Genomic DNA, 17,090 nt, shown 5'->3' on the forward strand with positions numbered 1-17,090 from the left:
CCATGGCACTTTCAGTATTCTCCTCCAACACAACAACTCAAAGGCATCAATTCTTCTACAATCTTTCTTATTCACTATCCAGCTTTCACATCCATATGAGGCTATTGAAAATCCCATGGCTTGGGTCAGGCGCACCTTAGTCCTCAAGCTGACATCTCTGCTCTTCAATACTTTAAAAAAGTTTCTGTGCAGCAGATTTGCCCAGTACAATAAGTCATCTGATCTCTTGACTGCTGCTTCCGCGCTATGAGTTGGAAACTACTCCATGACACTTAACAACAACAACCCTTACCCCAAAGAATTCTGTGCTTCTCGATTTATATACCACATCAAAAATGAATTTTGTGGCAGCCTCCAGGACTCAAATTGTGTTCTTTTTCCATGTTCTTTGAGTAAATGGAACAAATAGAAGTCTGAAGGAACAAGTATAGGACTAAAGCATGAATGTAATAAGGCTTCCATCAGAATTCTCATAGGGTTACCCTGCTACATAATGAGCAGGCAAGCTGTCAGAATGGGGGAAAAAAATCCTTGGTGCAATTTTCCTCTTTTATTTTTTTTTTGTTTGTTTTCTTATCAATGCAGTTTTCAATTTTCTTAAATCTTTTTCATAATAGGGCACCATGATCACCCAGTGGCATTTGAAAAAATCTATCAAGCTTAGTTAGCCCTTTGGAATCCTAAAAACAGTTGCCTTAACCTTCTGAGCTGACCTCTCTATCTTGAATTTAATTGGCCTAGAAGATCCTCTTGGAAACCACTAGTTTGATTGTTCGTGGTGATTATGTGCCATGGAGTCGGTTCCGATTCATAGCGACCCTGTACTGGATTTCCGAGGCTGTAAATCTTTACAGAAGCAGAAAGCCTCATCTTTCTCCCGTGGAACAGCTGGTAGTTTTGAACTGCTGACCTTGCGGTTCGCAGCCTGATCTGTAACCACTATGCTACCAGAGCTCCTTTTTTATAAGGCAACCAGGAGACTAAGACAAATGTATGAAGTTGTCTGCAGTCATTCACTGACAATACTTTGTTTAGAATAAATACATGCATGTATGAACTGGAATCATTGTAGCAACACTTTTTGACTTACCCTTGTATGTATGCATTATGTATGTATGGGTTAGTGGGTTAAGCATTTAAGTTGCTAACCACAATCTTGGCAGTTCAAAGCCATCAGCTGTTCTAAAGAAAGATGAGTCTGTCTCCTCCCAACCTCAGAAACACTATGGAACAGTTTTACTGTGTTCTATAGGGTCAGAGGGTCACTGTGAATCTGAATCTACTCACTGGCAGTGGATTTGGTTTTGTAGTTTATATCTATAAACATATATGTATGTATGTATACATATAAAGGAGCCCTGGTGTTGTGGTGGTTATACATCCAGCTGCTAACCCAGAGTTTAGCAGTTTGAACTCACCAGCCACTCCATGGGAGAAAGATGTGGTACTCTGCTTACAAAAAGCTTTACAACACTGGAAACCCTATGAGACAGTTCTATTTTGTCCTATAGTGTCAGGACAAGTTGAGACTGACTGCATGCGAATGGGTTTTGGTTTTAGTAAGTTTTGTGTGCAGATAAAGCTGATTGGTTTCATTTAGGAGACAGATTTTGAGTTAACTATTTGATTTCATGTTGTTATAGCCTAAGGGATAACATTGGCTCCATGCTTCTGCCTGAATTATACAATAATATTCTTAGAAATGGAGTCCTGGAGTGGCACTGTAGGGTAAGCACTTGACTACAAACCACAAGGTAACTCTTTGGAAACCCTATCCAGCGTTACTATGAGTTGAAACCGACTTGATGGCTCTTAACAACAGCAACAATTTTTAGGAAAAAAATCAGTCTAAAGGGGAAAAATTATGAAAACATTTTTATTATAATTCAATTTATTTTATTTTCTATGCTCTATTAGGCTTTAATATAGAGGTTAATTTATTTCATATCTACTAAATACAGATGTACCTTTGCATGGTTGAAACAAAATCTCAGTACACTTTACCATTCTCCCATTTTATTTTTAAAACAATATCTAAACTGAAGTAAAATGAGATGAAAAATAAACTTACATGCATCCTCACAGGTGTTCTTACATTCTTCCAATGATTTAAAGTTGTTTAAATTGCCTAGGCACCCACCATACTTGAAACGTTCACACTGCTTTGACTGATTGTTATAGAAATACCTAGTAATATAACCTCGGCAGATTCCAGCATCTTCTTCCAAAAAGCAGAATTCTGGCTTCTCTAGATATTATAAAAATGTTAGAAATAAATATTATTTTTGTAAATCTTTGTTATTTTAACTAAATTTATATACAACAGGCTAAAGTGAAGATGTTTATGGAGCAAAATGTTAAGATGTAAAAATATCATTTTATTCAGAATTCTACAATATTGAAATTACCTGGTGTGGTGATGTAGGCCATGCACTGTAGGACATGCGAACCTCAAGATAAGCAGTTTAAGCCCACCAGCCACTCCTCATAAACACCATACATGTTGCTGTGATTAAGAATCAATTCCAGCACTTAACAACAACAACTACATGTATTGTGACATTTAGAATAAGGAAATACTGTACAGGGTCGCTATGGGTCAGAACCGACTCGACGGCACTTAACAACAACAACAACAACAACTAATATTATATCTATTTTTGTGATTGGAATGTCGAGCGGAAACATTTTCACAGTAAATTAATAACCCACTGACTATCAGTTCTTTTTATTTATTGAGAAAATCAAAGATATTGTTTCATTTTACCACGTACCTCTCTTGGCATGGAAATAGAAACTATTTCAGCAAAGTTTTGTTTTAATTCAGCTTTACTAGGTCTATCAGTATTTCATAGTTTTTGAGTTTTGGACTTTTATTAGGGAAAGATATGCAGAGTGTTGCTTCACTAATGAAGGTTTAAATATAAATAACAATTGGAAAATAAGTTTTCACAAGAACTGAAGCTTCCATGCTATTCTTAGAAGTTCTTGAATCCTTCTAAGTGCCAGAATTAGTATTTGCGTGTTAGGTATGTCATACTCCACTCTTGCTTTTTCTTTCTCTCTCTCTTTCTCTTGCGCCAGACATTGGAATGACTCCAAAACTGAAAAGGCCAAGAGGAAATACATGTTCAGTGACTGGAGAGACTTTTGAAAAGGTCAAATGCTCTTTCTTTGATAGTGTTCCAAAACAGGCTAAAACCAGCTATTGCAAAAGTTGTAGCACTGTGATCTACATATAAACTCCATCTACCTGTATATTCTGTGATGGAAAGAACTGAGCTAATTTTCAAAATTATTAAGAAAACAGGCATATTTGGCTTGAACTTTTTAGGGCCATGAAATATCACCTTTTTCCTTTTTCTGTAACTATACTACCACAGAACCCAAAGTAAATTGTAGCAGCCTTTTACATCTCAAACCAATTATTTGCTCTTCTGTATGGCGTTGGAAGAGACTATTAAAAGTACCCTGGACTGCCAAAAGAACAAACAGATCTGTGTTGGAAGAAGTACAGCCAGAGTATTTCTTGGAATTCAGGACAGACATACATATACTTTGGACATATTATCAGGAGGGACCATTCCCTGGAGAAGAATACTGTATTTCATAGAGTAGAAGATTGGAGAAAAAGAGGAAGATCCTCAACAAGATGGAATGGCACAGTGGCCATGGGCTGAGGCGTACTAACAATTGTGAGGTTGGCACAGGACCTGACAGTGTTTTGTTCTGTTGTGTGTAGGGTCACTGTGAGTCAGTACCAACTCAATGGCACCTAACAACAACAAAAACTCAGGGAAGGAAGACCAAGGAGTGTTTTTACTATAAAAAGAGTAGTTTTACTATAAAAGGAGTAGATAATCGATATAAAAAAAATAGTTAAATATACCCAATGATTTTTACAACAGCAGCAGATCTGAAAAAGGACCAATAGCAGAGTATAAAATGATTGTTTGATTAAATAAACCTTTTTGCTTTAGTGTAGTTAAACAAATCTACTGTCTATAATTTCTCAAAGCTTCAATGTGAAAGTTATTTTATCTATTGTTCATTGCTGCTTGATTTTAGAAGTGAGTGTTGCTATCATTCTCATAATAACTATTTGCAATTAAGTGTAATTTATGTGAAAAAAAGTTTTTATAATACCATTTTTAAGTGAAAAAAACATTTATTCAATTACTATCATTTTTACTTGTTTTTTCTTAGTGTAAACTGCTTATGAAATTTTAAATCATCTTAGTGGAGGGTATGAGTATTATATGTTTAACAAAAGCAAAATTTATTGAGTATAAAAAATTGTAATGTAAATTATGCATAATTTTGGAAATTATTAGATTATGCTTGTATGTGTAAGTATGTGTGTGGGAGAGAGAGTATATGTATGTTAGTTTTCTGTGTATCCTCATCTTAGGGTATACATTTATTTCAGAACAAAGTTACAAATGTTGATATGTAAAATAATTAGGCTTAAGCTAACTATTAAGACTATTTGCAAAGTTAAAAACAAAAATAATAATACTCCATATTTCTTAGATTATTTAATATGCATGCCACATTCTTGCTGTAAATTGGTGCTTAGTTAAAATTGAATAAATCAAAATGGAGACTCAAAGCTATATACCAGCTTCGTATACCATAGGATTTTCACTCTTAAAACAGGTTGCATACTTAGGGAGGGTTGTTTTAGAAAAAAAATTTATTTCAATGTTTGACTGAAACAAGGATTGCAATGAATTTCCACTGTCTTTCCAATGCTAGTGAATATATCTCAAAATCAACTTTAATTGATTAGTTGTAGCATTTAAGCATTTTATGTCCCTCATGGAAATGGCATTCAAAGCTCATTCTCTAACTTTCACAAATAAAATAAACTCATAGTGATTGGAATTAAAATATTTAAACATATATGTTTTCAAAAAATGTTACATATATATGTGTGTGTATTTTATGTTTATTAAAAAGCCCATAATAGTTAAATATTGCTATTTATTTTCATGTAGTATTAACTTCTGGTGAACTAAAAAAGAAAATAAAGCAACAAAAAGCTATTCTTAAATAGTTTTTTTTTACATTATAGGTTTTTGAAGATCCCATATTATTAAAGTACAGAACACTTTATGTGTAACATTTGCAGCACGCTATTTAAAAATATTGCAAATAAATAGATACATTCACTTATATTATTTATTCAAATGTTGCTGTTGGATTTCAGAAATTTTGCTTCAATTTCTGGTTGATGATATAAATATGAAGTTTATTTGTGAATCACATAAATTTTCAACTTTTCTCACATAATAAAAATACAAATGTACTTTGAATTGGCTAGTCCTTTGATAATCTGAATAAATAATTTGATCTTTGTTCAAAATGTTCTCATGACCAAACTAGTTTCTAGACCTTTTTTTTTTTTTTTAAAAAAAGCATAACTTTCTTAATCTGTTGGTAACAATTCTCTTATGCTGGTAGAAATATATCTAAAATTATTATATTTATTTATAAACCTAATAAAACAATTAAAATCACAAAATGAAAATGCACATAAACACATACTCACTAAATAATGTTTTTATAAAAGTGCGTATTTGTTGTGAAATATCTTCAGTTACTTTGACAACTCAAAGACACGCATCCTACATTCAGGAAAAAATTAAGTGAACTTTGCTAAAGCCACAAACCACTGAGATTTTTAAGTGATTAAACATTTGATAATTAAAGCAAGACTAGCAAAGTCTTAGGAGTGTAGTATCTATGTACCGTAAGCACTGAACTGCGAATCACAAGGTTGGCAGTTAGAACCCACCAGCCACTTTGTGGGAGAAAGATAAGGCTTTCTGTTCCCACAAAGATTGACAGCCTTGGGAATCTTATAGAGGGTCATTATGAGTCGGAACCGACTCAATGGCACTTAACAAGCATAAACTGAATTATTATTATGAGATGCTAAAACAGAACTTTGGGGTTCTGCATTTTGAATGGAATGATCATAGATATCATGCTATATTAAAATGACAGTTAATGTGACACTGTAAGACAAGCACTGAATGCTAACTGCCAGGCCAGTAGTTCAAATCCACCAACCACTCCTTGGAAAGCCTAGCGGGTTGCTATGAGTTGGAACTGACTCTACAACACTTAGCAACAACAACAGGGCATTTTGGCCTTGCCTTCCTCCCCAAATAACACTATTTTGTTTCTAATTTTCCATTGTATCTACTGAGGGGCTGATACAATTCACTTAATTTGTTGCAATTTAGTAAGCTATCACAAGGATTTTTGATCAACCCTGAATCAGAGAAGCCTACAAATTGAATTTCTAGATATTTATATAAATATTATTAATTAATACACAAGTATTTACCTTTATGCAAAGCTGTCTTTATAATCTTCTGATAATCTACCAATAAAATAAAATATGCATAATAATTACTATTTATAAAACAATATAGATATTAATTAACATACACAGAAGCTAGGCAGATTTAGTCATTATCATTAAAATGTGCTAAGTAAAATTAAACTTTTTTCTTTTATTTAGAGATTACTTTTTTAGTTTTTGCATCTTTTAGACTACATTTTAACTTAAAGTCTCACAAATTTGTTAAAAATGTGTAACACATTTTAAAATATAACAATTATTGGCAACAAATAAGTTTTCTGGACTCCTGGTGTGGCACTGTAGGATCAGCACTGGACTGTGAACTATAAGGTCAGCAGTTCAAACCCACGAGCTGCTCCTTAGAAACCCTGAACAGGGTTGCTATAAGTTGAAACCTATTAAACAGAACGTACAATAACAACAATATGTTTTCTCTCCACGACATCTATAATTTTAATGATTATTGATGAGAATAAAGTAAAATTTGAAAGCAGTTCAAACAAACTACTTGAAATGTAAAACCAAATCATTCACAATCAAAATTGTGAATAGGAGTGGAAGAACCAAGAATTATCCCATTTCCCCAAAATTCTTTTCCTGTCTTGTCTCAACTCAATTGCAAGTTTTATTCTTCCTCTGCTCTATTGTCTCAAACTAAATAGAAATTTCACTATTCTCAGATGCAGAACAAAAATGATTCAAGAAACATCTGGGAAATAGTATTTGGGTTCATGAAAATACACTCTTAAGAAATAGAATTCTACTCATCCTTGCCGTATAATATTTAAAATACGGGTTCTAAATTCTATAATAAGTGATGGATAATAACATTCAAAGAAAAAAATAAAATGTGAATTTTTTATTTGAGCAAATAAATATTAGAAAGTTTGAAGTGATAATTGTTTTGTACATATTATTTGTTTTACAAAGAAAAGCTTTGAGTAAATCAGTTGATTCATGGACCTTTCAGCCAATGGGTCATCCTTTCTTCTTTAAGCAATATGTTTGTCCTTTGTATATAAAACCTCTATGAAGGGGAAGGCAATGAGAGCAATTGTTCCTTAAGTTTTGCTATGTCTTATGTAATGCTTTTTCCACAGTTTGAAATACTGAAAATGTGATACTAATTATTCTAATTGTATTTGATATATATCTTAATACTTTAAAATAAATTTTTATGGTGTGGCAAACTAACTTTTAAAAGGTTATTATTAGTGGATAGTGTCTTGTTATTCTACATTCAGATTTTTTATGCATAGCTGATATATTATGACTTTAATTTCTAAGAGCAAAGAAGAAATGTATATATATAAATGTCACATTTTTCCTACAAACCCTAGTCACCTCAGCATCCCTAATATCCAGTTTCTTTTTTCTCTACTCAATGAGACTATCATTCTGTACTTGGATTCCCTTCCCTTCACTATGGTCCAGAATTGTCTCCACACAGAAAGCAGGGACAAATGGATAGCTTACTTCGAGAGTCCATTCTCTTAGAAATCAGAGTCCTGAGCTACCCCTTTTGATTAATAATTACAAATAATTTTTATCATATTCTACATTAGGTTTGTCTTCAAGGTCGGCAGTTCAAGCTTACCAGCTGCTCCTCAGAAACCCTATGCAGCATCTCTATGGGTCAGAATCTGCTCGATGGCACTTAACAACAACAACAATATTAGTTTATGGTTATTTATTTTGTGAGAGTAAATCTTGTTCCAAATACTGATTAATGGCTAAAGATGGAATTATTTCATTAGGTATTTTTAAAATACCTGATGACATTTTTTTCTAACTGCTAGCTATATCCTTAGCAATATTCTGCTATATAAAACTCAGACATTCACATAAAAATATAAATGGCTTTTGAAATATTTATGGGAAGATGAGGGCAAGAGATTTAACTTTTATATGTTAGCCAGTAATATTATTTTATAAACTACTAGAAAAAGAATAGTTATTTCTAAACTGAATGGTTTATTTGTTTAACTTCTAAGGAAAAATGTAACTTTTCAACAGTGGTAAAAATAAAAGAAATATTAATTTAAAAAATAATAAAAGGATAGATATTTTAGGGAAGAGACTAGCCGATAGATGAAAATTGAGCACTTGCAATGAATGAGTCAACCAGGCCTCTAGCCAAGGTTCTGAGACTAATAGTCATTTTCTATTCAACACAAATGAATACTTGGTCCAAGAGAAGAGAATGGAGTAGAGAACTCTTTTATGAATGAAAAATGATGAGGGAAATTTAAAAAACTAAAGATCACTGAGTTGTCTAATCAGTATTAGTAATATTTTTTAAAAATCTGTGGTGAGTAAAGGAGGAAATAAATGCTGTGAGGATAAAGAAATATATTCACATCAATTCTCTTCTGTCAACTCTGGAACAAACAACAAAACATCTCACAAAGCCACAGAGGAGAAAAGTTTCCTCTTTTCACCACATTGAGATTTTCCCACAGGCCAAGAGCATCATGACTGCCAAAGCTGTTCTGTAAAAGCTCCTTTGGAAAGCATGACTCGAGTGAGAATGCATTGCTGCTGGCTTTGCAAAAAAACAAGACACCTAGTGTTGCTAACAAATGATGTCATCTTCATCACACTTCAGTTCCCTTCAACCAGTTCAGAGAACATTCTATGGGGATAATATTGGGCTATAAATGGAGGAAATAAGGATAATTCTGATTCTTCCCCTTCTATCTTTCAAGTGGATTACAATTACGAGGAAAAAACTGAAATAAAAAAATTAATGAAAATTTAAAATTAAACAAGTGTGCACACACACTTATATGCTGATGTTGTTGTTGTCAAGTGCCATCAAATTGATTCTGACTCATAGTGACCCTGTATAGGTGCAACTGGTGAGCTTAAACTGCTGACCTTGCAGTTAAAACTGACCGTGCAGTCCAGCGCATTGACCTGTAGGTTTAATCATTTGGTATATTATGATAAACTTTTCATTTTTATAACTTAATAACATTAATATGAAAAAAAGAGTTGAATTAGTCAAATCTCCATGTGCTACCAGAAAACATATTTTCTTTTCTACAGTATTTTAAGTTTCCAAGAATGAGTTAAATTCCATATATACATTTATTCTGTTTGATACAGCTTTGAGTTTTGCAATTAGTATCTATTGGAAACTTCAAAACAAATTTTCAAATTCATCATATTTACAGTCAACTGATAAGAGCTCTTTGTGTTCAGAAAGGCACTGTGACTAACAATTTCTTTCTTGCCAATATCTAACTGACTAGTGAGGCTGAATTATGTTGCAGGTATATATAAAACTTGTTTTGAGCACTTTAGAGTTCAACTTCCTTCTTTACTATGGAGAGGATAAATAGACTTTATAAGGACAACTATGAGAAAAATGAAAATCAATCACTGAACATGAAAGCTGAGCATCTGAGCAATGGGATTTCTTGGAAAGTTAAAAAAGTATTAAATTACTTTTTAAAAATATGACCAAATATATAATTAGACCTAATAATTCTGATTCTTAAGTAATAGGTGTCCCAAAAAATTTTTACCTCTTGTACATTTTTCTTTGCACTCTTCCAAACTATCAAATCGATTCTGATTTCCTTCACATCCCCCATATAAAAATTCTTGACATTGTTGAGTGTGAACATTGAAAAAAAATCTCTTCATCATTGCTTTGCATGGGCCATCATCTGCTTTCAGTGCACAAAATGAATTGATAAGTTTCAGTGGTGGCAACTCAGTATCTATAAAGTAAAAATAACATATAACATGTAATCATTCATTATTACTGTATGTTCTTTATTACTATTGCATGTCTTTTTTATATTGTCCTAATCTTAAGAAAAAATATATCAACAATGACAGCCTGACAAGAAACCATGAAAAGTTACTCAAAGTTATCAAGATAGTAGATAAAGTGGAAAAAGTCATCAAATGAGATGAGTTTTATCATTCCAATCAGCTATTAAAGGGAAAACATTCAACAATTTTTCTAGAATTTTGTTGATAGGCTTTGCTTAAATCTGCACAAGTGACTAAGACTGGAATTTGGAAGTATTAGATTTAAGGCAATCTCATTCCAATGAATTTGATGATGTTACAAATAGTCTTCTTTTAATTATGCAGTTTTTAGAGATAGATGTTAATGGGCAATTCTTTGGGTTCCTCTTTCTAATCATTTGTCTTATTTGTTTAAAATAAAACAACTTAATAAACAACATTCATTTAGATACACCGTCAGCGAAGCTAAAGGATTTCTAATTGGCTGCTGCAACAGAAATAAGAAAAACAGAAATTTTGATTTGTTCTTTTCTGGTGTATCAGAGGATTTACCTGAACCTCTTAGACTAATGGTTTGTGCTCATGATCATAGCAACTCCATTTAGAGCATTTTAAATAAATTTTGAAAATGTCCTTTGGACTTTGAAAAGTCCTTACATGACTTAAGATTCAAAACTCTGTAAGACTCGATACACATTCTCAGTTCCCCCCACAATCTCCCGTGCTGTTCCCCCCCTTATTTTTATTGTTGTGTGCCACCAGAGTCAGTTTCCCATCTGTGATGATGTTGTATAGGGTCTTCAAGAACAGCTGGTAGTGGGTTTGAACTGCTGACCTTGTGGTTAGCAGTCCACTGTTTATCCTATATAGCCACACCTGGGTTCCCCCTTATGTTGCCATTATTAGGTGCTCTTGAGTCACTTTCAACTCATAACAACCTTGTGAATATCAGAGTGAACACTGCTTAGTCCTGCACCATCCTCGTGATTGTTGCTATGCTTGGGTCCACTGCTGCTGCCACTGGGCCAATCAATAGGGTTGAGGGTTTTCTACTTTTTCACTGACACTCCACTTTACTAGGCATGAGATCCTTCTCCTGGGATGGTCCCTCCTGATGATATGTCTGAAGTATAAGAGTTAAAGTCGCACCATCCTGGCTTCTAAGGAGCATCCTGGCTGTGCTTCTTCCAACACAGATTTGTTTATTCTTCTGGCTGTCAATGGTACTTTCAATATTTTGTTCTAACATCAATTCTTTGATTTGAATGCATGAATTCTTCGATGGTCTTCGTTATTCATTGTCCAACTTTCACGTGCATATGAGACTACTAGAAATACCATGGCTTGGTCAAGTGCACCTTAGTCCTCAAAATGACATCTATGTTCTTCAACTCTTTAAACAGGTCTTGTGCAGCAGATTTGCCTAATGAAATACATCATTTCATTTATTGGCTGCTGCTTGCACGAGTGTTGATTGAGGATATAAGCAAAATGAAATTTTTGACAACTTCAATCTTTTCTCCATTTATCATGATGCTAGTTTTTGGTCCAGTTATATTTTCATTTTCTTTACATTGAATTGCAACTCATAATGAAAGTTGTAGTCTTTGATCTCCATCAGTATTATAAGTCCTTTTTGCTTTCAGCAAAACAAAGCAGTATCATCTGCATATTACAGGTTGTTTATGAGTCTTCCTGCAATCCTGATGCCCTGTTCTTCTTCATATACTCCATATTCTCAGTGGAAAAAGCAGTGCATTGCTAACTGTAAGGTTGGTGATTCATAGCCAGCAACTGCTCCTCAGAAGCCCTACACTAGGTCGCTATGAGTTGGAACGCACTCGAAAGCACTGAACAACAATAACAATATTCTATTGCATATATGTTGTTAAGTGCCATCAAGTCGGTTCTGACCCATAGCGACCCTCTATAGGGTTTCCAAGGAGCAGTTGGTGAGCTTGAACCACTGACCTTGCAGTTCAAACAGCTTTGCAGTCTGGTGCATTAACCCACAGCACCACATCAGGACTCCATATATATTGCATATATATGATGGTGGTGGCTGTATGTCATGGAGTCGATTCTGACTCATAGTGACCCTGTACAGGGTTTCCAAGGCTGTAAATCTTTATGGGAGCAGAAAACCTCATATTTTTCCAGCGGAATGGCTGTTAGTTACAAACTGCTAAGCAGCCCAACTCATAACCACTAACTACCCTACCAGAGCTCTTTTATATACATATATGTTGTTGTTGTTGCTGTTAAGTGCTATAGAGTCAGTTTTGACTCATAGTGACCCTGTATAGGGTTTACAAGGAGCATCTGGTGGATTTGAACTGCTGACCTTATGGTTCACAGTCCAGTGCTGATCCTACCACACCACACCAGCTGTTCCCTTATAGGTAACCATATTTATTTCTTCATTATCCTTTTGCTATTTCCATAATCAAATACGTACATATGCATGTACATATAGAAGGTATATCTGTACAGACCTTTTTCCTATATAAAAGACAACACATTATATATACTTATGCACATTATTACTTCAAATTAAAAAAAAGTTCTATCCATTTATTCACATAATTAGATAAAGTTCTTCCCATGATTTTGTATGGCTGTATAATATTGCACTATTTGAATGTACCATGTTTATTCCAGAATGACCCATGGCTTACAATCTTTTTGTTATTACAAATGAAGATAGAGTGAATAATACTGCATATCAGATGTCCTTTCTTGTCCTTGAAGGAGTTATCTGCAGAATGGACTCTAAAAGATGGTTCACATGGTCAAGAAGAAATGTTTGTAATCTTGTTCAGTTTAGTTGCGTTTCCCTCCACAGCAGCTGTACTATTTAGCTTTTACATCCACATTGAACGTGAGTGCCAATTTCCTCATTGTTTCATATGCAATTTAAACTTTAAAATATTGTATAATTCTCAGTGGAGAAAAATTTTTGGTGTAGTTTAGAGTCTCATTTTGCTATCATGAATGATGTTAATAACCTTTTATGTAATTGAAAGCATTTATGTGGCTAGGAATTATTAGTCACTGACCTTTGTACTCTACAATGAGAGCATTTATGTTGCTAAGAATTATTAGTCACTGACATTTGTTCATTTTTTTGTTGGTTGGTTGATCTTTATCATTCAATTTCTATGAATATGTTATACATTTAAAAAATTATTTCATGTTCTGCGATCTGAGTTGCCAATAGTTTTTCCAGCTTGTCATTTGTCCTTTTTTACTGTGGTAAAATGCATACAACATAAAAGTTGAAATTACAGTCATTTTAAAGTATACAATCCAGTAGTATTAATCATTCTCAAATTGTTATGCAAGCATCATTATTTGTTTGCAAAACTTCATCGAGAAGAGACTCTGTTATTATTATGTTGTTGTTGTTAAGTGCCGTATAAAGCCATAATATCCCACCTCTTCAGGCTACAGCATATATGAAACTTGAAAACACCATACTAAGTGAAACAAGTCATTTGTTTTTTCACATTGCCTTTGAGTTTGTGGTTTGTTTGGTTTTTTTCATTTTTATTCTTCAGTGTTTTTATGTTTTAGCTTATGTAGCCAAATTTAGCTAATTTTTCTTTTTTTTAAAATCTTTTTATTGTGAATTGAGTGAAGGTTTAGAGGATCATTCAGCACATCATTCATTTCAGGTTATTTCAATGGCTGCAATCCACTCACTTATTCCACTTCCTCCCTGGGATTCTTGTTTCCCTCCTTCTTTCCCAATTGTAAATTCTGTCCTTAGGTAAATGCTGCCCTTTTGATCTTGAATGGTTGGCCATTCTATGATATGTATACCTCACTCGTGTTGCTGTCTCTCTGTATACCTATCTGCGTGGCTGAAAATTGAGCCATGAGGGTGAGTCCAGTTCTAGACCTGAAAGGTTACCAAGGCCCATAGTAATATATATTTTTTTTCTTTTATTGCTTCCAAATATTAAGTTATTGCCTAAAAAAAATTCTTCCAAAGGATTTTCAAATCCAAAGTTAGAGAGAAATTCACCCACGTGTTCTCGCACTACAACTTTGATAGCTTTAATTGTTAAATTAATCTTTCAGTTATTTGAAATTATTCTTGTGTACAATATGAGGTAGGGCTTTTTCAAAAGCTTCTTGGTGGTGGTTGTTTGCCACCAAGTCAGTTCTGATTCACAGACACCCTATGTAGGGTTTCTGAAGCTATAAATATTTATGGGAGCAGAAATCCTCAATTTTCTCCCAGAGAGCAACGGGTAGATTAGAACTACTGACTTTGTGGTTAGCAGCCCAGTTCATAATCCACTACACTTCCAGAGCTCCTTCAAAACTTCTTGTTATGGTTGTTAAGTGGCATTGACTTGGTTCCAACTCATAGCAACCCTGTATAGGGTTTCCAAGGAGTGGCTGGTGATTCTGAAATGCTAACTTCGTGGTTCAAATAGACCCTGTGGTCCAGTACTTTATCCCGCAGCACCACACCAGGACTCCAAAGCTTCTTTGTGGTCATTATATTTTTATTTAAAAGTATTTCTTTGTTGCATTAGTTTGAGATGTCTCTTTTATCATCCATTCAGTTCCCATATGTTTTTGGATCTATTTCTGAACTTTCTTTTCTGTTCCAATGACAAGTCAATTTTGTTGTGTTGTTGTTGTGGAGTGCCATCAAGTCAGTACCAACTCACAGCGATCCTGTATAGAATTTCCAAGGAGCAGCTGGTGGGCCTGAACTTCAGACCATGTAGTTCACAGTCCAGTGTTTATCCTACGGTGCCACACCATGAGTCAACCTTATCCTGTACCAATTCTTGTTGGAAAGACTGCAGGGAGCATGAGGCATTTCCTGGGAAACAAGGCCAGAACATTTTTTAGTCTGTTTTGGAACTGAGTTACATGCTCCTAGAGTCCTGAGTGCAAAGATTTCAAATACCTTCTCCCATACCACATTGACAGCAGAAGCACATTTCTTTCACATGTGTCACATGAGTTATCTCTTACCTGTAGGAACATAATGCTCCACCCTATATTTGCAATCATGTACGGGACAAATCTACCCATATTGGGACAATCTACCCTATGGGACAAATCTACATATATGTGTATGTACACATGTAGGTATGTCTGTTGTTGTTACGTGCCACCACGTTGGCTCCAACTTGTAGCCGCTTTATGTATAACAGAATGAAACACTGACTGAACCTCTGTCATCTTCACAATTAGTGTTGTTTCAGCTCATTGTTGTAGCCACTATGTCAATCTATCTCATTGAGGAACTTCCTCTTTTCCCCTTTACTATACATGTGTACCGTGCTGTAATTAACCAAGCATTACATATGTATACTTACAGATCTGATATTTTCAAAATTAACGCTTGGAGCATTCTTTACCATGTCAATTATTATATTTTTTAATCTTGAAAAACAACCTGTGTTTTATGGATCTTTTGAAATATAATCATTGCTGTTGTAAGTGCCATTGAATTGATTTTCAACTTAAAGCAGACTCATGTGACAAAGTAGAACTGCCCAGTAGGGTTTTCTAGTCTTCAGCTTTTATGGAAGTCAATTACCAAGTCTTTTTTTTTTCCCATGGAACTGCTGAGTGAGTTCCAACTGACAACTTTGGGGACTAGTAGCAGAGTGTTAAACCATTGTACCACCAAACCAAATCCAAATCAAAGCCACTGCCACTTGAGTCTTAATTCCGACCCATAGCAACCCTGTATAGAGTTTCTGAAGCTATACATCTTTACAGAAGACAGTTGCATTTTTTGCCCATGGGCAACTGGTGGACTTGAAGAGCTTATATTGCTAATCCGCCAGCCCCACCAGGGCTTCTAGGGCTAATAAAACTACAATTAGAAAATTTCTTTTTACCTTGAGCTATGAAATAAAAATACTCATTAACTTATTTTGATCACAGAAAAAGTCTCCGCCTTGGGAAAGGACTTGCACATTTTAATCACGTCAAGCAGCAAGGTCGGTTTAAACTGCAAGGTCGTTAATTCAAACTCATCAGTCACTCCTCAGAAACCCTATAAAGGGTCACTGTGATTAGAACCGACTTGATGGCAACAACAACCACAGCAGTAAGAAACAGGCCTGGTGAGCTGCTGCAGGATAATGCAGTGGATCATGAGGTTGGCTTGAGCTGCAAGGTGGGCACTTAACAACAACAATAATAGCAGTAAGATAGACAGTGAAAATGTGTGATTGGTGAAACGAATTTAAGCCTGAAAAATGTCATACAATATTCTATTTTGAAAGCTTGTTTTTGTTGTTGTTAGGTGTCGAATCAGTACCAACTTTTAGCGACCCTATGCACAACAGAAAGAAATACTGCCCAGTCCTGGGACAACCTCACAACTGTTGCCATGTCTGAGCCCACTGATGCTGCCACTTTGCAAATCCATCTCGCTGGGGGTCTTCCACCAAATATGGCATCCTTCTCCAGTGACTGACAATATTGTCAGGTCCCTCCTGACAATATGTCTGAAGTATAAGACACAAAGTTTGGCCATCCTGGCCTTCAAGGAGCACTCTGGCTACACTTCTTCCAACACAAATCTGTTTGTTCTTTTAGCAGCCCAAGGCACTTTCAATACTCTTCTCCAACACCATAACTCAAATGCATCAATTCTTCTACCAACGTCCTTATTCACTGTCCAGATTTCCAATGCATATGAGGTTATTGAAAATACAATGGCTTGGGTCAGGAGCACCTTAATCCTCAAGCTGACATCTTGGTTCTTCAACACTGTAAAAAGGTCTTGTGCAGAAGATTTGCCTAATGCAATATGTCCTTTGATTTCTTGACCACTGCTTCCATGAGTGTTGATAGTTGATCCTAGAAGAATGAAGTCCTTGACAACTTCAATCTTTTCTCCATTGATAAGAATGTTGTTTATTGGTTCAGTGGTGAGGATTTTTGTTTTCTTTACATT

The 17,090-nt window shown here is 34.7% G+C and overlaps 1 protein-coding gene across 1 annotated transcript in view; it reads right to left on the reverse strand.

Annotated features, from left to right (window-relative positions):
• TFPI (tissue factor pathway inhibitor (lipoprotein-associated coagulation inhibitor)) overlaps nt 1-17,090 on the reverse strand; it is a 40,970-nt gene that overhangs the window by 14,995 nt on the left and 8,885 nt on the right. The window contains exons 2-4 of the mRNA XM_006864068.1: nt 9,910-10,107; nt 6,359-6,394; nt 2,072-2,248 (exon numbers count right to left, since the gene is read on the reverse strand). Coding sequence (XP_006864130.1) covers nt 2,072-2,248; nt 6,359-6,394; nt 9,910-10,107 — 411 coding nt within the window. The remainder of the gene's footprint in view (nt 1-2,071; nt 2,249-6,358; nt 6,395-9,909; nt 10,108-17,090) is intronic.

This window comes from Chrysochloris asiatica, unplaced genomic scaffold, assembly GCF_000296735.1.
Source record: "Chrysochloris asiatica unplaced genomic scaffold, ChrAsi1.0 scaffold00059, whole genome shotgun sequence".
In the NCBI taxonomy this organism is placed as follows: domain Eukaryota; kingdom Metazoa; phylum Chordata; class Mammalia; order Afrosoricida; family Chrysochloridae; genus Chrysochloris; species Chrysochloris asiatica.